This window comes from Mus musculus, chromosome 7 (assembly GCF_000001635.26).
Source record: "Mus musculus strain C57BL/6J chromosome 7, GRCm38.p6 C57BL/6J".
In the NCBI taxonomy this organism is placed as follows: Eukaryota; Metazoa; Chordata; class Mammalia; order Rodentia; family Muridae; genus Mus; species Mus musculus.
Window position 1 is genome coordinate 143,729,931 of NC_000073.6, and position 23,681 is coordinate 143,753,611.

General features: G+C 50.1%; 1 protein-coding gene across 4 annotated transcripts in view; it reads right to left on the reverse strand.

The window, feature by feature from the left end:
• The window catches only part of Osbpl5 (oxysterol binding protein-like 5), a 68,247-nt gene that overhangs the window by 41,169 nt on the left and 3,397 nt on the right, over positions 1-23,681 (reverse strand). The window contains exon 1 of one of the 4 annotated variants that reach the window (NM_024289.2): positions 11,743-12,033. The exons of 1 other annotated variant lie outside the window; for it this stretch is intronic. In NM_024289.2, coding sequence (NP_077251.1) covers positions 11,743-11,793 — 51 coding nt within the window. In that variant the 5' untranslated portion in view covers positions 11,794-12,033. Of the gene's footprint in view, positions 1-10,339; positions 10,599-11,742; positions 12,034-23,681 lie in introns of those variants that run through there. 2 more of the 4 variants (XM_006508659.3, NM_001199227.1) reach the window with 2 other exon arrangements.

Consider the following 23,681-nt stretch of genomic DNA (forward strand, 5'->3'; position numbering starts at 1 on the left):
ACAGACTCAGGTTAAAAATAACGCACAGGGTGAGGGGGGTTATTTATGTGCGGTCGTTCATTTAAACTGCAGTTTACACCAACGGAAAGCTCAGGCTGCCGGGTGACACAGACCCAAGTTGGGAAAAATTCCCGAGTGATCCACGTGTCCAGGCCACAAGGGATGGGCTGTTGTCCACCAAGGCTGCCTGGGAGGAGCTTCCAGCTTTCCCCTTACACTGCATTAGGGCTCTCAGCTGAGCTGCTGAGGGCACAGGCTCTGGCAGCAGGGAGCCCTGGGGTGTCTCCCCCTTTTCCATATGCAGCGTCTGCAGGAGTGCCAGGGACCGAGGGAGCCTGAAATGCCCAAGGGTGCTGAGGGCTCTCTACCAGGGTCTATAGACAGTGCCTGATAAGGGAAGCATAGAAGACCCAGGGAAGACCCCAGACCTTCATTGCCAGTGAAAGGCAGGAGGGTGGGCCTTAGGGGTGTGTGATCTCCTCACACAGTGGAGGCAGAAAGCACTCAGGAAAGACACAGCACTAATTGCTCCCCAGCTTATGGATTCTGGCCTAGGAATCTATGATTGACAGGAGGCAGGCAGCCCTAAGGTAGAAATGACCAGTGAGTGGCAGGACATGACTGTGGAGGTTTGCTGGCTCTGTATACAGGACAACCTGTCCAACAGACTTCCTGCTTGCTCTTTCAGTGTGAGTCCTAAATGGTTAGTGCTGGGGTCGCCATGCTCATTTAAAGCTTGACTTACGACCCGCTGAGCTTTCTGGGCTGACAGAAAACAGCCACAGTTTGAACAGCTCAATGCTGACAAAGTTGATATATTTTTATGGGTACAGAAGTCTGTGATCACATCACAGACACGCGTGCAAGGCCATTTGGCACCGTAGGCAACAGTGGGCCTTGTGCTAGCACTGGCTCCATGCAGACCCTGCAGTCCATCAGCCAGACTCCACCCTTCTGGATTCTCAGGGCCTCAGGGAAGGTCAGGCCAATTTTTTTGGTTTTTAATTAACAAACTGTATTGGCCAATTAGAAATGCTGGAAGGCCTGGCAAGCATCTGTGGGAACAAGCCTTTATTCTGCAAGCTGGGGGTGAGGGAACCATACTCCCTATAATATCTTCCCTCTAAATGGATTAGAGGAATTGAAGTCTTCTCCAGCAATAGATGAATGCATGTGGTAGATAGAGCCCCCAAGGCCAGGAGAGTCAGGAATGCACTCCAGCTGGAATGTGACCACATCCCAATTCAATGATGATGGACATCCCTTAGCTACCCATCCCTTAGAAGATCTTTACAGATACCTGGAAAGATACCTGGACACAGTACTCCAGCCAGAGAGAATGGAAGCAAACTAGACATTTCCACACAAAGCAAGAAAAACAGGAGGCTCTCTAACCACAGAGCAGAGGCCAGCTGCCAAGGCTGGGCACTACTTTCTACAGCATCTGAGACACAAGCAGAAGGAAGGGGTGAGCAGAATGAAACCCCAGCACTCTGGAAGCTGAGGCAGGAGGATTGCAGTGAGTTCCAAGCCAGCCTGGGCTCCAGAGAGAGACGCTATCTCCAAAAACCAGACAAACAAAACAACACCAGATTGAGACGGGACCATGCATAACTGGAGCCCGGGAATAGTGTCCACTCATGACAGCCCATCCTCCAACAGTAAAGGCACTCAGTGGAGGCCTGGGAATGGCTACAAGGACAACCTGGAGCTGCAGTCCCTAGGGAAGGTGCTGCAGCGGAGGGACTGCACAGGGACCTTTCTTCCTCCCTCAGCAGTATGACTGACCTCTCAGAACCAACCTGAAACAGATACAGACAAACATGGATGCCTCGATAAAGCTGGCACACTCTGACTCTTGAGGCCAGCATGGCTTCGATTGGTTTATGTGGTTTCTGAGTTTAAAGCTTTCACAATGCTTGATTATTAATCGACGTTTTTTATTAATGAAAGGAAGGGCTTCTCCCCATTTTGAGATCCCGTGTCATCTCTAAACAAAACCGTGTCCTGGCTGAACCTTGCACTCACAGTAGATCTAGCTCATGCTCTTGTCGAATCTTCTCAGCATCCCTACCAGCCTGGCAACAGGACAACCCATTTCACAGATGAACAAGAGAAACTGAGGTCTGCACATTCCGGGTCACTGGGGGTGGGAGCCTCATGGCTAACAATCCAGAGTCTATATGCCTTGGTGCTCAGCAGACACCTAAATGGCACAGACATGTCACACAGCAACCGTGGGACACTTGCTGGCTAGAGAGAAGAGTGGGCTCCACTAAGCTTGGATAGAAGGAAGTTGGGACCAGTAAGGCAGCAGGGAGATTCTAGCCCACAGAGCAGTTGTGTCTAACCTTTTGACACAACCTTTGACAATAGGATAGGACATTGTCTTAGTTAGGGTTTTACTGCTGTGAACAGGCACTGTGACCAATGCAAGTCTTATAAAAACATTTAATTGGGGCTAGCTTACAGGTCAGAGGTTCAGTCCAGTATCACAAACAACAACAATAACAAAAGCCAGACTCATGCCCGGCAATATTTTAATAAAATACAATATTTTAATAAAATTTATGCTTTTGTCTTGGGCTATATTCATTACAATCCTCAGCCTAATGAGGTGCACCAGCCACAGGTTAAACATCCGAAAGAGGGATAAGTGAGGCCTATGAGATGGCTCACTTGGTTAAAAAAAAAAAAGACACTTGCCAGCAAGCCTTGTGACCTGAATTAAATCCCTGGAATTTATATGGTAGAAGGAAAGAACGACCTCACCATCTCCCACAAGCTGTCCTCAGACACTATAGCCCCACAAAAGTTTGTTTGTTTTTTCCTTTTTTTTTTAAGGAAGGAAAGTGCTGGGTGTAGTACTACACATCTTGAATCCTAGAAACCAACTGGCTGAGGCAGGCAGTGCTCTGAGACTTCAGGACCAGCCTGGTCTAGATGGGGAGTTCCAGACCAGCCAGGGCATGTAGTAATGAGACTCTGTCTCAAAAAATAAATTAAAAAAAATTAAAAAAAATAAAAAGAAAGAAAGATACAGAATATTGAGTTAGACTAATGATGGCCCACCCTGAAGAAACAGGCTAGCCTCCACTAATGTAGGTGCCCTGAAGAAACAGGCTAATATCTACTGATGTGGGTGCCAGAAGATATGGGTGATATGAACCGGGTATTGGGTGCTGAACCCATCCCAAACATCTTGCATGTACTACACACCTGTTGGGGACACTGGGTCAATGTCCCAGACAGAGACAGGGACAAGATTTTCATCCAGGGCAGGATATCTGAGAGGACAGAGGGATGCAGGCACTAAGCCAGGGCCATGTTCGGGGCAGGTCCACAGAGCCAGGCCTATACTCAGGCTGGTTAGATAGCCATATGGCCACCAACACTAGCTGCCCCGAGTCATACTGAAGGAAGTAGGGGTGAAGATGGCTGTGCTCCTGACCACCAGCGACCTCGATCCTCTACCTTCAGTTGAGACTACAGGAAAAGTGGTCCAGGCTGCCCAGTTCAATTTCTCCTGGGAAGGTAGACACTGGTTATGGTGGATGCCATCGGGAAGGACTTGTATTGGGAAAGAGCTCACTGAGAAGAAAGGGCAGCAAGGATGTGTGTCTGACCACCTATATTCACAGAGCCTGGACAAGCCCACCCAAGCTGTGCACACCAATCTGTCCCTCAGGTGTCAAACATCAGTCCTCTATCCCCTTTACCCCAGGACCCTCTACAACAGCTTACCTGTCTGGCCATTGGCAATAGCTAGCAGTGGCCACTGAGTTGAGACCAGCAAGCAAGCCCTGCCCTGAGCAGCCTCACCCTTGGGTTAACATTCTGGGGTTGAATTTCTGGGTCAAAGCCAACAGCCTCTTTACATCCCAAACTCCCTATCGATATGTAGCCAAATGCCATCCTCTTCCTAGCAGCCTCGCCTGCCCTTTGGGGACCTGCTTTCCAGGGACTTGTCATTCTGTTGCTATTCAGAGGCAGAATCTAGGCCTCTCAGCAGCTGGGGCCCACGCTTTCCTGCAGGTGCCAGGCCCAAAGTGGAAACCCAGCATAGCGCCACAGTGGGTGAGGGCTCCCTTCAAAGCTGGCTGCTCTGTCCCTCTGCCCACAGAGGTCAAAGGATGCCACAGGGCATCAGGTAAAGGTTTGTTGCTCATGCTGGTACCTGCTTTTCAGAGCTGCTTCTGTCCTGGTCCAGGGACTGCAGGACAGTAGGGTGGGGCCACGGGAAAGTGGGCTTTGTCACCAGTAGCAGGTACATCAGCTGTGGGGAAGCCACACAAGGCTGCAGGTTAGACACGAGTGCTGAGTGACACTGAATGCATCTGTCTGTGCCAGTGTGTGAGAGCCTGTGGGAGGGAGGGGTAAGGAGCAGCTTTCAAACTCCTTAGAATAAACAGAAACTTTTTGTGCAAAAAACATGTTGTGACTCTAATGATAGAAAATGGTTTAAGGAGCATTGTGGGGTGTGTGTGTGTGTGTGTGTGTGTGTGTGTGTGTGTGTGTGTTACTCTGTGGAGAACCTCTGTTTGGAGAAGTTCTTGCCTGAACATCATGTACTTACAGGAGTCCCTGGATCTGCTGGTTAGAGGACAGAGTCAGGTAAAGGAGCCTTAAGGATAGAGAACTTGATGCTGGGTGGAGGAAACCTTGTATTCCTATTAAATGAGAGCTGGGGCATCAGCAGCCCAAATTTACCCTGAGAAGCCTGGAAAGGGCTGGAGAAACAAGGCTCAGGATTGGGCATGTGGAACTCTGGAACAAGAGGGTAGCATCTAAGGACTCAGAGCTGCCAGACCCTTCCCACAGCCAAGTCTTCCTAGGGGACAGGCATGCTCCAGAGGCCAGAATGGCCTGGGAATTGCTACCACCCCTGCCATTCAGTCATCTTGGAGACGGAATACTAGTCCTGGTACCCAGGCCTGGCTAATGAAAGATCTGGTTTGTAAGCCAAGCGATGATTGGTAGGCAAATGGGGGTCAGAAATAGGAGACTCCACAGTTCTTGAGGCCTTGGATCAGAGGGTCTCTCTGGACCTGCTCCACGTGAAGATTCTGAGTTGTGGGATCCCAGCTCTGTAGGCGACAGCAGGCATGCTCCTGACACTGGGGTCCCACGGAATCACTGCCTTTCACAGGTTGGGTGTCCACCACCCACACAGACAGCTTAGGATAGCTGGGACTGAGGCTAAGGTCATAAGCAGAGAAGGAGCTGTAAAGGGAGGGACGGGCAGGTCTTGAGTAGAAGCAGGGTCCACTTGGGATTCCGCCCGCAGAAGGCCCGTGGTGACAGCAGGTGGGAGTGCCAAGGGAGATGATGGCTAGAGAGTAGACACCTTTGACTGGGATTTTAAGGAATATAAAATACACTCAGCACATAATGGCCGATGTCACCCAATACTGGAGACTTCACTTGAGTCCAGTGATACACACAATGACAGGTAACTTGAAGACAAAGAACCATCATGGCATGACACTTGGGATACAACATTTCTGTAAGGTTTCCATGGCCAGGCCTTTCCATCCACTCATTTCGCCAAGGGCCCTGCGAGTCTCAGAAGCCAGGTATGGTACCAGGGATCTGACTGGTCTGAGTGGTTTGAGCATTTGGGATTGTGGCTGATTGAAGGGGCCAAGAGTGGTCCAGAGCTTAGCAGCCCCTCACTGTCCTGGCTCACCCTTCCAGAACAAAGAACACAAGCACTACTCCAGTCCCTGCCCCACAGGCTGAACCCCTGAATGAAGGTGCTTTTGTGATACAGCTGAGCACAAAGTTTGTCATGTAAACCAGAAACCTGGCCTGCCTTCTTCCACCTGGCCTGTGCCTACTAATCAGGCCCAGGCTCCTCTACCTCTGTACTTGGGAAAGCAGCACTGGCTATATCAATGGACCAGAATCTGGGAGGTGGCTTCCCTCCTAGCCTGAAAAAAAAAAAAGGCAGAGGCAGAGTTCAGACAGGAGCCACCTCAGCCTGTGAGTGGAGACCACTTCCCAGGCCTGATCCTCTCTAAGGGACCTGAACTCTCTATACTGCACTCACCCAGAGAGTGTGCAGGATCCCCACCCACCTGCCCTGGGCATGCCTGCCCGTGTGCCACTGCCTGTATTCCTGTTCACATTCTCAGGTTGGGTGTGAGAACCTGTCCCCCAGCAGAAAGGAAAAGGTATAGGCCAACAAACATTCTCTGCATTGTTCCTGAAGGCCTGGCTTCTCCCTATGCACGCACACCGTGTGCCCACCAACCCCTGGAGAGATGGTTCTGTGACTTTACAGGTTTCCAAACTCCCCAGGCCTTTGTCCAGGGAAGGTAACTCCACACCAGGCCAGCATCCTGTGAATAGGAGATCTCTTAAGTCTCTACTTAAGTTATGAGCCCTGGTGAGTTAACTCTTTTTTACTATCTGACTTTGAGCAAGGGCCAACAGCCACCTGCACATACCACATAAGGATACAGGGGTCTTCTGCACCAAGGCTGATCTGCAGGAGTCATTCCTAATTCAGAGGCTGAAGGCTGAGAGGCAAGAGTCATACACAATGCCACAGTAGGTCTCCTACCTCCTGATGCTGGGAAGGCAGGGGAGGGAAAGGCAAGGTGGACAGTTGGCTTCAGACCTGCCACTTTCTGGGGATTTCCTTTCTAATCTCACACAAGTACTGAAGGCTGACTATGTGCCCAGCCCTGGGGATTGAGCCTAGAGCTCACATTCAGAGAGCAGACAATGATGCTAGGTGACAGTACCCTCTCGCAGGCTGCCTCTGGCCCAACTGTTCTCCGAATATCTAGACGTCAAATTAAATAAATCAAGATAACTTCAGATATAGTTAAATTATGTTAAGAAGGAAACATGAGAGCTACTGAATTTAAAACAGTCACTTTAGGACAGGGACAGAGGGTGTCTGGGGAGGAGTGACACCTTTGGTGGAACCTGGGTCAGTCATGATCAGATCTGGGAAAGCTGACCACAGAGATTGCAGTCAGTGCAAGGCCTTGAGGTAAGAAAACCAGGCATGCGGATGAGTCCCTGGGAGTGAGGAATGGGGGGAGGTGAAAGCAGAAGCCAGGTGTAGCTCCCTTGGGACCATGAGCTTACCCAGAGACCCATGGTGAATAGAAGAGCTGTGAAAGGTCAGGCTATACACACACACACACACACACACACACACACTCCTTTGCACCTTGGCTGTGCTGGGAATAGAAGCCAGAGCATCACAGACTTGGAATAAGTGCTCTGTCCCTAAGTCCAGGTGTGTAGAGGCTGCTCACTATCTGATGGCTGGAGGACTAGGTAGGTGTGATAGGAAGGGAGGGCTAGTGAGGTGGGGAACACTGATGTCCTATGCAGGAGCTGGGCGGGTGGGGAGCTGGGAAAGTCATGTGAAGCTTGAGCTTAGAGCCTGAGTGACTCTGAGCCTTGATCAAAGGCCATTGTATATTCTAGGTTCTTCCATACTGGTCAATCTACACTGGTCAGCCAGGCTCCTGCCTTGACCTATAAAGGCTTTCTCTTATGTCTCAATGACCTGGATAACCTTAGTAAGGCTACATTGACCAGGGTGACCCTAGGGGTCTGACTAGGTGGCTCCCCACCTTTTCTCAATGGTTTTTAGGCCCCTCCCATCCCACAGGCCTATCATCACCCTCATAAGGATCCCACTGTGGGCCAGTCGTCTGCACATCTGCCTCTTATCCTTCCTTCTTTATGAGGTATGAAGATTCCCCAGCTAGATCTGTGGACAAAGAACTCCAAGCTGGAGCCTCTGTTTTGCCCTAATGGCATCCCAAGCCTTTTCCTGATGCCATGACTGGTGCCAGTCCCCTCAGCTGAGATGGCAGAACAAGGCAACCCGCTTCCCATGTGTGCATGCTCCTGAGCCCACGCTTGGAAACTGCAATGCAAAGACATTCCCAATGGGATCCCAAATCCAAATCCAAGGGTCCTTGACCCCACTGCAAAATTCCTTATCTATGCATATTTTTCTAATGAGTGATCAGTAAACCCTTAGGGATCTGGGCAGGTTGTGAATTCTTTATCTTTGAGCTAAGGCTCAGTAAGTCACATGAGGATTCACAGAGAACAGTAGTTTTCCTACAGGACAGCCTTCAATAGCAACAGGACATCATCCCAGGACAGGCAGTATGGCTTTTAGTGGGCAGCCTGTGGAAAGGCCAGCTTCACTGCCCTGCCCCACCCAACACTGAAGATGCTCACCTGGGCTGCATACAGCCCTGCAAACAGCCTGCAGTGCCTCCAGGGAGGCGTTTGAACTCAATAGGCCCCCGTGCTTGAGGTCATTTGTATCTCAGAGTCAGAATTCAAGCTCCCAGACCCACATGTTTCCAAGAAGCAGCCCCACGCTCTGACCCACCCTTTTCTTGAACAATAAATGGGGATGAAGGTGGGACACACCCCTACTACCTTGAGCAAGCTCAGTACCGGTGTGCCAGGAGTGGCGTGTGTCTACTTGTATGTGGCTGTGAACCACAGATGGCTCAAGGCCCCAGTACAGACACAATACATAATTCTAGACACAATACTCCCCAGCATGTGCCATTTCTGTCTCTCCCCCACCCCCTTGTGCCATGCCGGATCTCTACTGTACTGAGAGTGCTTCTTGGAAGAAGCCTGGGTGACAAGGGAAACTGACCCTGGATATCTTCAGCATGGCAGACACAATCAGGGTGTGGGGGAAGAGATGCCTTAGGTATTGGCAGAGAGCCCAGAGCCAGGCTTGGAAGGACTCACACCCCTTGGCTGGGCAGGAGAACCCCTCTGACATCCAGGATTTGCTGCTGCTCAGGTTGGGCCTCAGCACAGCCGTCTCCCTGAGACAAGGCACAGCACTGTGGGGGAGTAGCCTCACCCAGATGCTTCACCCTTCTCTAAACACCGCCTGGCGAAAGCAAACCAGACAGAGGCAAACACTTGGTTCCTTGGCACCCAGGCCTTGTGTTTGTTAAAAGGCTCCACTCCGCTGCCCCATACACGTGCAGGCAGACAATAGATCTGCAGTCAGGAGCCTGAAAGGGACAGCCAGATGTCACCACTTGCCACCCAGATCACCCTGATTTGTCTGACACCTGCAAAGCTCTCTGCGCTCCTCTGGAACCCCACCAAGTTCGAAATCTCAGCAAGCACCCCCACCTCCATCCATGCTGCTGCTTGAGCAAAGATATTGGGGCAGAAATGTAGTAAGGAAAGTCAGCCACTTGGCTGTTATCGCAAGGGAGAGGGGGAAATGACAGACAGACGGACGGACAGGCAGACGGATGATGGGGACATGGAAAACAAACTCAAAAGTGCAATATCCACCCCATCCAAGGGTCTTTCCCACTTCTCTAGGCCCTGACACCACCACTTCTGCTCCTGTGACCAGACAGAGGTGTGTAGCAGAGGCTGGAGCCAAAGGTTGATACATATAGGAACCTTTAAGTACAGACAAGTGGGTGACAAGTCCCAGGGAGAAACAGAGAGCAAAAGACAAGAAATTCAAATCAGTGGTTCTAGTAAGCCAAGCCCAGCCTGGCTCAGGTTGGGTGAGGGGTGAAAAAGCCCCCCTTGGCCCTAATTGGGGGTGTCTACCCACAACCCCAGGAGCCACTCACAACTGGGATCAGGGACTTGGACCTAAAAAGCCAGGATATCTGAAGTGGGAGGCAAAGCCAGCTGGACCTGTGGCTGGGAGGGGCTCAAGTCCTACCCACCCCAGTCGTAGAAATCCGCAAGTGCAGCTCAAGTCATCTGGACAATGCCAAGCTCCCTCCCTTTCTCTCAGGGCCAAGTCCTATGAGAGGCCATGGGTGGACAGAGTCCAAGGGCAAGATGGGTCAGCAGTCACTTGCTCTGCGGACCCTGACGAACCATCCTGAGAATCAAGCCAGGGAACTGAGATCTCAGACCCAAGATCTTACAGGACCTCTTAGACACCCCTTCCCTGCTATTGCTGGGCTGGGGTACAGACCCCTCCATATCCTGGGTCGGAGGCTGCCAGACCCTCCCACCCATTCGCCTAGTCCTGACTCCTTTTAGCCTCACCAAGTGGGAAACGGGGCTGGACATGCCGCACCCACACGCGGGCCCCACCCGCCACCCAGAAGTCCCCAGGCATTTGGACTCCCCAGCCAGGCGCTGTTTCCCATACAAGCTGCTGTTTGGGTCTACTCGGATCTATGCAGGGGCTCCCCCAGACCAGCCCCTGAGGGCTCCCCGACCCCCACGCCGGCTCTGTGGCCCTGAAGCCTCTCAGGCCCGCTGAATCCCCTCCTGGCCTTTCTCGGCCTTCCACCAGCCCCATCCTTCCCGGTCCTCCCAGCAGCGGAGCTCCTACCGTGCTGGTTGTACTCAGTGCTGGGGCCGGGCCGGGCCGCCTGGGCCCGCGAGGGGCTCAGCTGTCGCTGAGCAGCAGGAAATACCAGAGGGCTGATCCAGGCGAGGCGGAGCGAGGGAGCGGAGGGCGGAGGAGGGAGGAGAGCGCGGCAGACGCAAAACCCCGGGTGGACCAAGGGCGGATCGGCTGCTGGGGAGGCACGCTGGGGACCCAGTCCTTGCCCGGAGCCTGAGCCTCCTCCCCGGTGCAGGCTGGGGGGCATAGGAATCCTTAAGTATAGACAAGTCGGTGGCACCTGCGCGCCAGGGCTGGGGACACCGCCCCACAAATAGCCAAAGGAGGGGAGGGTGGCGGTAAGCAGCGCTAATCTTGGGAGGGGTCTTCTATTTGAGAAGCATACCTGGGTGCGGTGCCCTTCCCCTTCCAGAACATAAGACCTCTCTCTCCCAAAACCAAACCCCACTGTCCTTGTCCTACACAGGGGCTCAAGGGGACCCCTTGGTCACCATCCATGATTCCCACTACACTTCTTTCAGGATGCCTTGGCTGAGACTCTGACTCTTGGGGCTGGAGAGATGACTCAGGTTAAGAGCATATGCTGATCTTCCAGAAGATCACAGGTCCATTCTCCGCACCCAGGTCAAGCTGCTCACAGCCACCTGTAACTCCAGTTCCAGGTGATCTGACAACCTCTCTTAGCACCTACACCCATGTGACATCACACACACACAAATAGAAATAATAATACTTTTTAAACTAATTATCCTGATAACCAAGACCTCCTATGTGTCTACCACCCTTTACCACTCTCCAAGAACTTTCTAGACTCCTCAATCCTCTTGTATTTAGAAGACACTTTTCTAATTTGATACCACCCATATATAGAGGCTGATCTTAGAGTTCTCCAGCTGAGACCCTCAGCATGAGGTTCTTTGGGGTGTGTGTGTATGTGTAAGGGTCCTTCCTGTAGAGTTCCCAAGAGCCACCCAAGCAGGAAGTTTAGCCTGCCTCCTCCAGCCGCTGGAATCAGGTAGGACACAGAAAGGTATAGAGGCTTTCCCAGCAGAACCTTCTACCCCAGGAATACCGGTGTGAGTGTGGGCAGAGCCCCAGCTGATTCCCACATTGTTAGTAGGTGCTGGACAGCAGAAGTGCTTCCAGGCTATGGGAAACCACTGCTGCTAAAAGCCACTGGGTAGGGCTGTGGCGTGCAAACCTGGAATAGACAACTTCCAGTCTCTGTAGACCCCTTGTCCACTCAGCCTTAGCCATGCCTCCCCTGTTAGACAGAGGCTAGGGGTTCCACCTGGTGGGCAAGTACCAGCATCTTGTGCACAGGTAAGGAACTTAGGCGGGCTCATTCTCAGTTCATCATGGGACCATCCCTACCCAACCCCAGTCACCTGGCGAGGCCTTCGGATGCAGAACTGCTCAGACAAGATGCTCAGGGCCATGGTGAAACTGCCTTCTTGAGGTCTGAGGGGTGGCTCTGCCCTTCCAGCAGGACTGTGTGCAGTGTGGGCCGCTTCACAGATGGAGACCAGCCTGCCTGCTAGGTCTGCCCCAAGCTCAAACAAAAAGCTGGGTGTGGCTGCTAGAACCCAGTAAATCAGCAGTTGCTAGAGCCAGTCCTTGAGGGACTCAAAGAAGAAAACAAGGTCCCTGTCCCCTGGGGCAAGGTCTCAGCAAAATTGCCTTCACTTGCTGTTTGAATATGGATTATAGGAGCCAGATTACTGGCCAAATGGGGGAGGCTTGTGCATGATAGCAGGAAGGGTGGGCTGAGGAACACAGTCTGAACGAGATTGCCCCAGTGCCAGATGGTCAAGTGGGGACTGAGGAAGTGCCACCTGTGTGGTTCAGGTACAGGTGCATAGCTGCAGCTAGGCTTCCCTGAAGTCTCCATCCTGCTCCTTGCAGGGCTGGAAAAGGTATTCTTGTGAATGAAGGCAGGCTCTAATCTTTCTGCTGCTGAGCAGAGCACTGTCACGCAGAACCTTGTTCCTTCAAGGTCTTTGTCTGCTCTGTTTTAGACAGGCTCTCACATGGCCTCAAATTCACTATGTAGTGGAGGATGAGCTTGAACTCCCGATCTTCCTGCCTCCTACCTCCCAAGTGCTGGGATTACAGGTATATGCCACCACATCTGGTTTCCTGTGGCATAGAACCCAGGGTCTTCTATATTTCAGGCCTATGCTCTACCAACTGAACCATATCCAAGCCGAGTTGACCTTCTGAATGAACCTCCTTTTCCTTGACAAATGAGCAGCATGTGCATGGTGGAAGATGGAGACCAGAGGAAAGAGTCTTGGAGCGGGGCTGTGCAGGGGTCATGTGGGCAGGGGCACACTGATGAGTTCTAAGGCCTGGGAAAGCCTAGAGCAAGTTTATGCAACTCTCCATGCCTCTGTTTCCTCACATGTAAGTTGCAGTAATGAGAGCAGGTTCCGGCTCCAGCTGTGCAGGGAGGGAGAGCTTGGGGCATCCAGAAGTCAGGGCAGCCAAGACAGCAGAAGCAGCAGGTTCCAGGAGTGAGGAGGCTACACCCTTGGTATTCATTGGATGGTCGGGGCGGCCAAGTTGGAAGAAGGGCATGAGGTGAGGTCAAGGAGGCTGGAAGGCTTATCTTGCCTGGGTGATATGTGGATTTTGGCTTTATTTCGACTGAAGTGAACTAGATAGAGATTCTGGGAAGAGAAAGAATGGGCTTATTTGTATGTGCGCACATGGAGGCTACAGGTAGACCCCAGGGTGATTCCTCAGGCGCTGCATACTCGGCTTTTGGAGGCAGAGTCTCTTATTGAGACTAGAGTTTACCAATAAGGCTAGACTGGTTGGCCAGCAAGCACCAGAGAGCTCTGTGCTTTAACCTGCAATGCAGGGAATACATGTGTGTGCCACCATACTTGACCCTTTCTTTTTAAAACTTGAGTTCTGGGACTGAAATTCAGGTCCTCCTGCTTGCAAGGACACTTTTTTTTTTAAATCAACTGAGCTGTTTCTCCAGCCCATTGATCTTATTACTGTTTAGAAAACAAACAAACAAAAAAAACCTGTCCATACAGGGGACAAGAATGTCAGCAAGAGACTGGGATGTGGCTCTATAGTGGCACACCTGCCTGGCATTGGTGGCCAATAGTCCCATGAAAGAATGGAACCAGTCTTGTATAGAAGCTAGAGAGATGCCTCAGTGATTAAAAGCACCTGCTACTCTTGCAGAGAATCCAAATTCCTAAGTTCGGTTCACACTGGGTAGCTCAAAGCTTTCTGTCACTTCCACTCCAGGGAATCTGATTCCATCTTCTGGTCTCACTATGCAACTGTATTCATGGGCACAAACACACACATGCATACACACACATGCATGTACACACACATGTACACATGAACATGCATGCACACAATGTACACATGAACATGCACACACACACACACACACACACATATACATGCACACACTAAAGGTAAAATAAAATCTCAGCAAAGGAGACAGAGGGATTTGGATCTCTGTGAGTTCAAGACCAGCCTAGTCTATACAGTGAGCTCCAGGATAGCTAGGGCTATACAGCAAAACCCTGTTTGAAACAACAACAAAACAAACAAACAAACAAAGCAAAATAAATATTCAAAATGGAGAGACTGAGGTTGATAAGGACTCAGCCTGTGGCCTTCAGGATAGGGAGGGAGGTTCCCCGTCTAAGGTGGGGGGAGCCACAGTGTCTAGGATGGAGTTAGGGTCCCAGGTGGCTCCCCACCCCACCCACATGGCTTTGACCTGTTTGTGCCTCAGTTTCCCTATTTCCTTTGAAGGTAATACAAATATGGATTTCAAGAAGTGCTAAGTCTCCACTGGGGTAAATGAGGGGCACATGTTTTCTGTGTCAGAGCACTTTGTCAAAAGATTTGGGGCTTGAGGCTCAAGGGTAATACTGAGGTAGACTGTTCTTTTGGTAAGGGATTTATTCAGAGTTACTAATGCCAAAAGCAGACAGACAAACAGACAGAAAGCAGCAGCTTGGTGAGACTCCGAGGAGCATTCAGGTCCCAGTGCCACAAACAAACAGCACTGTGGGGTTTCTGATGAGGCTTTCAGGCCCACAAAGAGAGCAGTTTCTCTTCTTACAGGTCTCAGGGAAAGGGATTTTTCATGAAATTAGGCTGTCTTTGGTTTCTGGTGGGCCAGCACAGGAGAGAAAGGGGGTCTTTCCCTGCCAGGAGTGAGGATAAGGGGTGGCAAGGAGGCAGGTCACATCCAGCTGTGGCACACCCTCTATATGGGTGGGGGATGTCCCACCCCATAGCCCTATGAAGGCCTGGGGTCTGGCAGTCTGAGCCTGTAAGTGTCCTTGGAGCCTTGTGCCTGCCTTTCCCTCCTAGAATCCCGCACTTGGTCATCTTAGGGGTGCAGAGTCACTGACAGAATCTGGGTAGGGGTTTGCCATTTTCTTTACAGAAGGGAGAGGCTGCTGCAGGTGGGCGTGGCCTGAGTAAGAATCTGGTCTGGGTTCTTTCTTGTTGTAATTAATTTTTCTATGAGTTGCATATACAAGGACTGTATTTATACCGTCTCCACTGCTCTGGATTCTCACATTTGTCTTCTGTAACGTGCACTGCGCTTGACCTTATCTGCCAACCACAATCTCCTCACTGTCAAAGCTGCTCCCTTCTCTCCAGGAGTCCCCTTCCCTGGAGTGGATTCACTGCAGATGCTGTGACTGAGTGACTGAGAGCTTCCTGACAAAGAGGTGACAAAAAGCAAGCAAGCAAGCAAGCAAACAAGCAAGCAAGCAAGCAAGCAAGCAAGAAAGAAAGAAAGAAAGAAAGAAAGAAAGAAAGAAAGAAAGAAAGAAAAGAAAGGACCACACCCAGTGCCTGCCGGACCTGCTGGTGCTCACCTATACTCCCACCACTGGCCAGGCCAACCTGGGCTACAGAGGGAGACCCTGTTTCTAAAACAATTAGAGGAAAAATAGAAACAAGCATAAAATGCCAACCAAATCCAACCATGTGTGAATACCATGCCCTTATGAGGAGAGAGAGAGAGAGAGAGAGAGAGAGAGAGAGAGAGAGAGAGAGAGAGAGGAAGAAAGGATCCAACTGCCAACGTCCATCACCATCACAGCACACTGAGGAAGAAAAGCCACATGGCCCTCTCTTTTCTCCTGATGGGAGCAGAGCGAGCACTCAGCAGAACTCAGGGGCTGGAGAAAGGGCTCGGTGATTAAGACTGCAGCAGTCAGATCTCTGGTCTACAGAGCCAGTTCTAGGACAGCCAAGGCTACACTTTGAAACCCTGTTTCAAAAAACCTTAAATAAATAAATAAATAAATAAATAAATAAATAAAATTTAGAAAGTGTATACTGTTCTCGCAGAGGACCCAGGTTCAGTTCCCAGCATCCACAGCAGGCAGCTCCCATCCACCTGTATCTCCAGGCATGAGAAAACCCACAATGCCCAATACCATGGGCGACAGAGGAACATCAAAGATTTCTCCTTGGGTCAGGACCAGAGCAAGGCTGTCCACAGTCTCACTGCTCTTCAACAACACTTGGGGGTCCAGGTCATTTCAGTGGGACAAGAAAAGGATGTAACCAGAGCACACCCCAGCACTGCAAAACTAAGCACAACACCCAAAACTTCATGGGGCAGAGACTGGTGCTCAGTGGCACAGATCTTCAGTGGCACAGATCTTGCCCAGCATACAAAAACCCTGGCATCTTGCTTTATTGCTCTGTTGCTGTGCTAAACACCATGACCAAAACAATTTATGGAGGGCAAGGGTTTGTTTGGCTTACAGGCCGCGGTCCATCATAAAGGGAGGCAAGAGCAGGGCCTCAAGGCAGGAATCCAGAGGCAGGAGCTGAGAGTAGGCACCACAGAGCAATGCAATTACTGGCTTGCTCAGTCTGCTTTCTTATACAGCCCAGGATCACCTGACCACAGTGGTACTGCACACAGTGGTCTGGACCCTCCCCAATCAATCATTAGTCAGAATAATGATCCCTCAGACTTGCCCGCAGCCAATATGATGGAGAAAATTCCTCAACTGAGATTCTCTTTTCCCAAGTGACACCATCTTGGGTCAGTTTGACAAAAACCCTAACCAGCACATCTGGCCTCCATCCCAGCACAGAAAATGAGAAAGAGGAGGAGATGAGAAGGAGGAGAAAGAAGAGGAAGAGGGGGAGGAGAAAGGGGTATGAGGGGCAGCTAGGCACACTGGGAATGGAGAAATGACGTTGCCTCTGTCTGCACGAAATATATGCTTGGCCCAGATTACGGACATATGGGTTTGTTTATTACTAAAATGTATCGAGTTCTGTTATATCCACTATGAACGAAAACATTTATTTGTAACCACTTTAAAAATCTTTACAAAAAGACATGGAAGTAGAAGGGTGCAGAAGTAGGTGTGGGAAGTGAAGGGGAATCTCATACATACACACAATATCAATATCATACAAACACAATGCAACACAATATCATACAAACATACACAATGTCATACACACATATCACACATATATGCATATTAACATATGTGCACAATATTAACATCATACAAATACATAATATCATACATACATACAATATTGATATAAAACATACATGCAATATTAATCTCATACATATACACAATATCATACAATATTAATATCATACAAGCACATATAATATACACATATTAATCTCATACATACACACAATATTAATCTCATACATACACACAATATTAATAGCAAACATACATACAATATTAATATACAAACACACAATATCATACATGCATACATTAATATCATACAAACACATATCATACATACAATATTAACATCATACATACATAATATTAACATCATACATGCAATATTAGTCTCATAATACACACAATATCATACATACATACAATATTAATATCATACAAAATATATGTCATACACACATATTAAGATCATATATACACACAACATTAACATCATACATACAATATCAATAACATGCAATACACACAATATTAATCATAATACACACTTTATTAACATCATACATTACACACAATATTAATAACATACATACACACAATATTAATATACACACATATTAACATCATACATACACATAATATCATACATTACACACAATATTATTATCATACATATACACATATTAACATCATAGATACACACATTATTAACAAAAAACATTTTTAAGACCTAGGCAACCAAACCAACCCCCAAAGAAACCCATTGTTTTGTGCAAGTAATGTATATTAATGATTTTTTGAACTTTTATTATAATTAGTGTTGTTGTGTGTGTATGCTGTGCAGAGGGGGCACTGTGTGGTAGCGTGTGTGTGTGTGTGTGTGTGTGTGTGTGTGTGTGTGTGTAGGTCAGAAGATAATTTCTTCCATGTTTATGTGAATTCCATGGATAGAACTCAGGCTCTCAGGGTTGCAGGAGAGAGGGACAAACAAATTTACCTGTTAGGCTACTTCAACAGCCCGACAATTAAAACAATTTTTTTGAGGTAGCTAGACCCAGAGAGATGACTTGGTGGTTAAGACAAAGCACCGCTTTGAAGAGGATCTGAACTTGGTCCCTGGCACTGTCACTGGGGCTCATAACAGCTTGTAACTGTACTTCCAGGGCATTCAATGCCTCTGGCCTCTACAGGCACCTGCGTTCAAGTGCACAAACCTACACACACACACACACACACACACACACACACACACACACTTGTAATCATAATTAAAACTAAAAGTAAATATTTTTTAAAAAGAATTGCTAATACAGTTTTGAAAGAAAGTAGTGGAAGGGCTCTTGCCACTTGACTTAAGTGAAAACATCCAAGAATCAATTCTGTGCAGTATTAGTGTTGGCAAAAGAAACAATGCAGATTAACAAAATGGAGCTGAGGCCAGGAGTCCATGGGACATTGGTTTTGGCCACAGACACAAAGACAGAAAAGGCATTTCAGTGGAGAAAAGGCAGGCTGCCAAACAAAAGGTGCTGTGACAACTGGCCTTTTCTCTGCAGACAGACAACCTGGATCCATTCTGCCTTCGTTTAGAAAAGTGTCGGCCAGAACCATGTAAGGAGAATTTGTGTCCAACCTGTGGCGCCACTGGGAGGTGGTGAGACCACCCCCCCGCCCCCCCCCCGCCCCCCGCTAGGAGGTGGGGCTAGGACGAGCCCTTGAAGGGGCTCTTGGGACCTGCAGTCCATTAGCTCCTGGCAAATTGGATCACAACAGTATGGCCAGATGGTGGAGCAACAGCGCCCCCACATGTCGCTGAAAGGAACCCCAAGTACGCCAAGAGGCTTTGGCCTTTGGAAAGCAGATTGGCAGTTTTACATTCACGCCTCTAGGAGACTCAGCTGCTTCGTAGCACTGCACCCACCCAGGCAAATTGACATCTGCACAGAAACGTGTGTGTTTTCTATGGCTTTGTTCACAGACGCCTGAGGCAGAAGCAAGCTGGCAATGTTTCAGTGCGACAGAAGAGTACCAGGGCATTGGCAGAGCAAACATCCGCCCCTCCCCCAAATGCTTTCCTCCACTCAGCAGCATGCAGGAATCTCATAAGCTCTCTGCAGCTCAGAAGAAGCACAGAAGTTTCTGGAAAAGGCAGAAGTGTAGGGAGAGAGAGAGGGAGGGGGAGGGGGAGACTAAAGGTGAGGAGAGGGAGATAGGGAGGGGAGAGGGGGAGAGAGGGAGAGAGAGGGGGAGAGGAAGAGGGAGAGGGAGGAAGGGGAAGAGGGAGGGGGAGAGGGAGGGGAGGGGGAGAGGGGGAGACAGAAGGTGAGGAGAGGGAGATAGGGAGGGGAGAGAGGGAGGGAGGGGGAGGGGGGAGAGGAAGAGGAAGAAGGAGGGGGAGGGAGAGAGGGAGGGGGAGGGAGATCAGGGGTGAAAGGCAAGGGACAAGGTGGACCCCTCGAGACCCCAGGGCTGGTCTTAGAGTGTCCAGATTATTCTGCAGTTGAACTGCAGTGGCAGCGACACCACTGTGGACACACAGCCACACACTGTCAAAATGACATGCGTGAACTACTACCATACCCTCATGTGGCAGTTAGCTTTAAGTGTTAACTTATCACAACCTAGAATCACCTGGGAAGAGAATCTCAATAACAGATCATCTGCATGACAGCTTTGGGGTGAGGGTGGGGGTGTGTGCTGTGGGCATTTCTGTGGGGATTGTCTTAATTAAGCCAATCAATGCCACACCTTAGGTGGCACCATTCCCTAATCAGGAGCTCCTGGACTATGTAAGACTGGAGAAGTGGCACTGAGTACAAGAGAGTGAGCATGCCTGCATTCATTTTCCTGTGCTCTTGACTTCGGCTGTGACTGCTGTGACCGGCTGTTCAGTTGCTGCTTTGACCTCCCTGGTATCATGGAGTATAAACTGGAATTGTAAGCTGAACTAAACCTCTCTCCTTTGAATTGCTTCTAAATTGTTATCACCACAACAGAAATGAAACTTGAACAGCCCAGAATGCCACACTGAGGAAATGATGGAACGAAATGTCACCGATAGGGAGTTGTCTTCCAAAGGCACGTACATGCACGGGGGCTGTGGGACGTGTACACACATGCAGAGGGGCCCCCTGAATGGATACAAGCTAAACAGTTGGCAGTGGAAAAGCCCCGGAGGCCATTCTGCCCCAGGTCAGGGCTGTCCCTGTCCAGAGCAAATTCCATCCTGGTAGATCAGAGCCTGGCTCTCTGGATGTGGGAAGGGACCACAGACATCGGGACACCAGCAGTCAGTGGTCTGTGGTGGCTGTCTTAGGGTCTCATGGAACAGGGGATCTATTCTCCTGAGAATAGATGTGGCTCCTTGGCATTTTCAGTCTCTGACACTGAGGCCTCAAGCAAGAATCCAGCAGGACCATGAGTGAAGGACCTGTCAGCATAGAGGTAGCTGGATAGTAGGCGTAAGGGGTGCTCTCTCCTGGGCGGAGCAACTCTTGGCTCTGGGCCTTGACTCTCCAGGTATACATAAGGGGATGGGTGGTATCCTGTCATATTGGAGGCCATGTAAACTCCAAGACAGGCTGGTAGTCTAAGCCCCTCATGTCTTATCCTGCTAGCCAGAGAGGAAGAAACATAGGGTGGCCTGGAGTGATGTGGGTGGAACTATAAGGCTCAGAAGCAGGATGGGGAGTGACAGAGGCCCTTCCTGAGCCTTTGTGAGCCCACGACTCTGACCTCAGGAGAGAGGGTCCACTTCATTCCTGAGGTAGAGGGGACATGTGAGAAGAACACTTATGAGGCAGAGGACAGAGAAGAGATGGGGTATGTCACTCCTGGCTGTATGCAGGTATGCGATGGGAAACCCAACCTCCATGTGCGTCCTGCAGGATGTTCTTGCTCTCTCTTTACCCTCCTGCAGTGTGTGTGTGTGTGTGTGTGTGTGTGTGTGTGTGTGTGTGCACGCACACACGCCAGATCAGCCTCAAGTGGCGTTCCTCGGGCACTGTCCACCTTGCTTTTGGTTTCTTGCTATTTTCAAGCCTCTTACTGGCCTAGAACTTTCAAGTTTAGACTTAGTTAGGCTGGCTCACCACTAAGTCCTAAGGATCCTCTTGTCTCTGCCTCTCCAACTCGGAGGTTACAAGTGTGTGCCACTATGAGCAGCTTAAAGTTGGGTTCTGTGAGGACATCCTTTCACAGTGAGGACTTTGCAAATTCCCTCCCCAACCCAGAACTTGGGATTCTTACACCTTCCACCTCCTACAGCCAAAGGGATAACAGAGTCATCTGGAGTGATGGAAACAGGCTATAAGCAAAGTGGCCTGGGGTGGCTGCCATCAGCCACACACCAATGCAGGCTGAAGGTGTAGTGGATAATCCAGGAACTCACTTTAGCATATTTATTTATTGTTAAAGATTTCTTTATTTATTATATGTAAGTACACTGTAGCTGTCTTAGGACACCCTAGAAGAGGGCATCAGATCTTATTACAGATGGTTGTAAGCTATCATGTGGTTGCTGGGATTTGAGCTCAGGACCTTTGGAAGAGCAGTCAGTGCTCTTAGCCGCTGAGCCATCTCTCCAGTCCACTTTAGCACATTTAAATGTCAGTTTGAACAGCCTCAGGTGGACTGTGGTTGCCAAGGCACACTTTGCTTTGTGACTGGGACCTTGGGCTCAGTTGGGGCACCAGTTTGCAGGTGGCAGTGATCCAGAGTTGCTACTAAAGATGTCTGATTACCCAAAGGTACGTGCAAATTTGACATATTCCCTGTAGAGATGCATGAATTTTCCCAGAACTAGAAAAAGCAACCCTAACATGCAGGTAGAATCTGCTGGCACACAGATACATGGAAAACCAGTCTTGGCAAGCATGGTCAATTGACTTTTGATAATGGTGTTGAAACAACTCTGAGAGTTAGTTATGCAATCTTCTACTAGAGAGGAACAGTGTCTGGCCACACCCTGAGGGGTATCCCCCTGTCCTACCTGTCACACATAAATAAAACTAAAATAAACCCAAAACAATTTAAAAGAACTCTCCCTGGGCCTGAGTGGGGTGGGGGGCATGGTGGCCCATAGCCACCCTGCAGTTGACAGGGTTCCTTTGATCACTCTTTCCATGGTTAAATGATTTGCCGTGTCTGTCACTGAGCAATGCTGCTGGCTTGCAGGCCCACTGGGCTTTGAGATCTGCAGGGAGCACATACATAGATACTCGGGCTCCAGCCAGGGACCCATCATGCCTGGTGAGGGGTGAGAGCAGAGAGCATCCTGACCCTGCACACAGAGCTTTGTCAACTTGTTAGGGATTGTCCTGAAAAAGGTGGGATGAGCTATAACCAGATGGACAGGCCTGGCCTATGCTGGAGGCCCGTGTGTCCTTGCTCTTTCTCACACACTTGACAAGGACAGCTGAGGTGAGATATGGTGCTGAGAGCTATAAGGAGCCAGTGATAAGGGCAAGTCCCAGGTCTGGAGAAATGCAGGGTTTGCTTGTGATAAGGCTTGGACTCAGAAGTCCGGGGAGGCAAGTTCAATGTCCAGAAGGTTAGTGAACATCAGCCTTACAGCTGGCCAGTGCCCAGGTGTGACATGAACTTGACTAGGGTTAGGCACTGAACGTCCCTGGGGAACACACCTGGCGGTGAGAGAAGCTGAGTCCTACCTTCCAGACTGCTGTCTGGGGGAACACAGCAGAGTAGAAAGATGGATGTGTAGTCTGCCTGGAGAGCCCCCCCTACCTGCTGCAGCTCCTATGTCTCCCACCGGGAAGTCTCAGCCTGAGGTGGTCCTGAACAGTCCCTGGGTTTGTCTGGAGACAGGGCCAAAAAGATGTGGCCGCCACACACTCCTAAAGCAGCAGGGTCTGGAGAAACAGACACTGGTGTGACAAGGACAAACGATGGGACAGCCAGGATGGCTGTCCTTAAAAGGACAGCTCCTGACTCAGCCAAGATGTGACTCTCACCAGATGGAGGTGAAAGATGGGACCAGAGCCGCAGGTCACCCTGGCACTGGGTGGCCTGCAGGTTTCTGGCTGGCAGGCTCAGATGTCCTTGTCCCTGCTCCAGTTTCACCCTAGGGAATGTAAGGAGAAGGAGGTGGGCCAGGGTGACCTGTCTTGTCTGACTCATGCAATGGGGACTGTATAAGTTTGCGGTGGATGAGGTCTGGGGATGGAGCTCTGGCTGAAAAGAAGCAACAATCACAATATTGGGAGGTTGGGATTGTCAAGCCCTCCCTACCCCCCATCTAGGTAAGACCTGCTTCTCCCTAGAAGTCACCAACCCAACTACACCCCCATAGTCACCCCTGCTCCTGGCTTCTCTTGCTCATAGATCCTCTACCCCAGCCATGACTGCAGCCTCATGTAGAAGGGGGCCTTGCATTGGTTCTCATCAGCCCGAGGCTCCCAGAGGCAGCAGGTGGGTTTTCTGCTATCTTCTCACTGGAGTGGCCGCTGGCCTCGCTTTCCACACTGCTGTGACCCTTTCCTCCTTGGCTGGAAGCACTGGAGTTCTTGATGCTTTTCTCAGCCCTATTGCTATTCTTGTCCACACCTCTGCCTGCCTGCCCGGGCCAGGAGCTGGCCAGAGACAAAGGATGTCGAGGAACTGGGAGCCCAGATCCCCAAGGGACAGTACATAGGGCCCAGCCTCCCAGGTACCAGCAGGTGTCTGGATGAGGCCCAGCCTGGGGTTAGAGGCTCAGACCCGGGACTCATGTCTGCAGAGCACAGTAGGTCCCACTTCTCAGAGAGAGCAGTGCCTGAGGCAGAGCATAGCACACGAGTTCTAGCCGGCTCCTTCATGCAGCCCTTGTTTGTGAGACAGCTTCTTGTGGGGGAGATTGG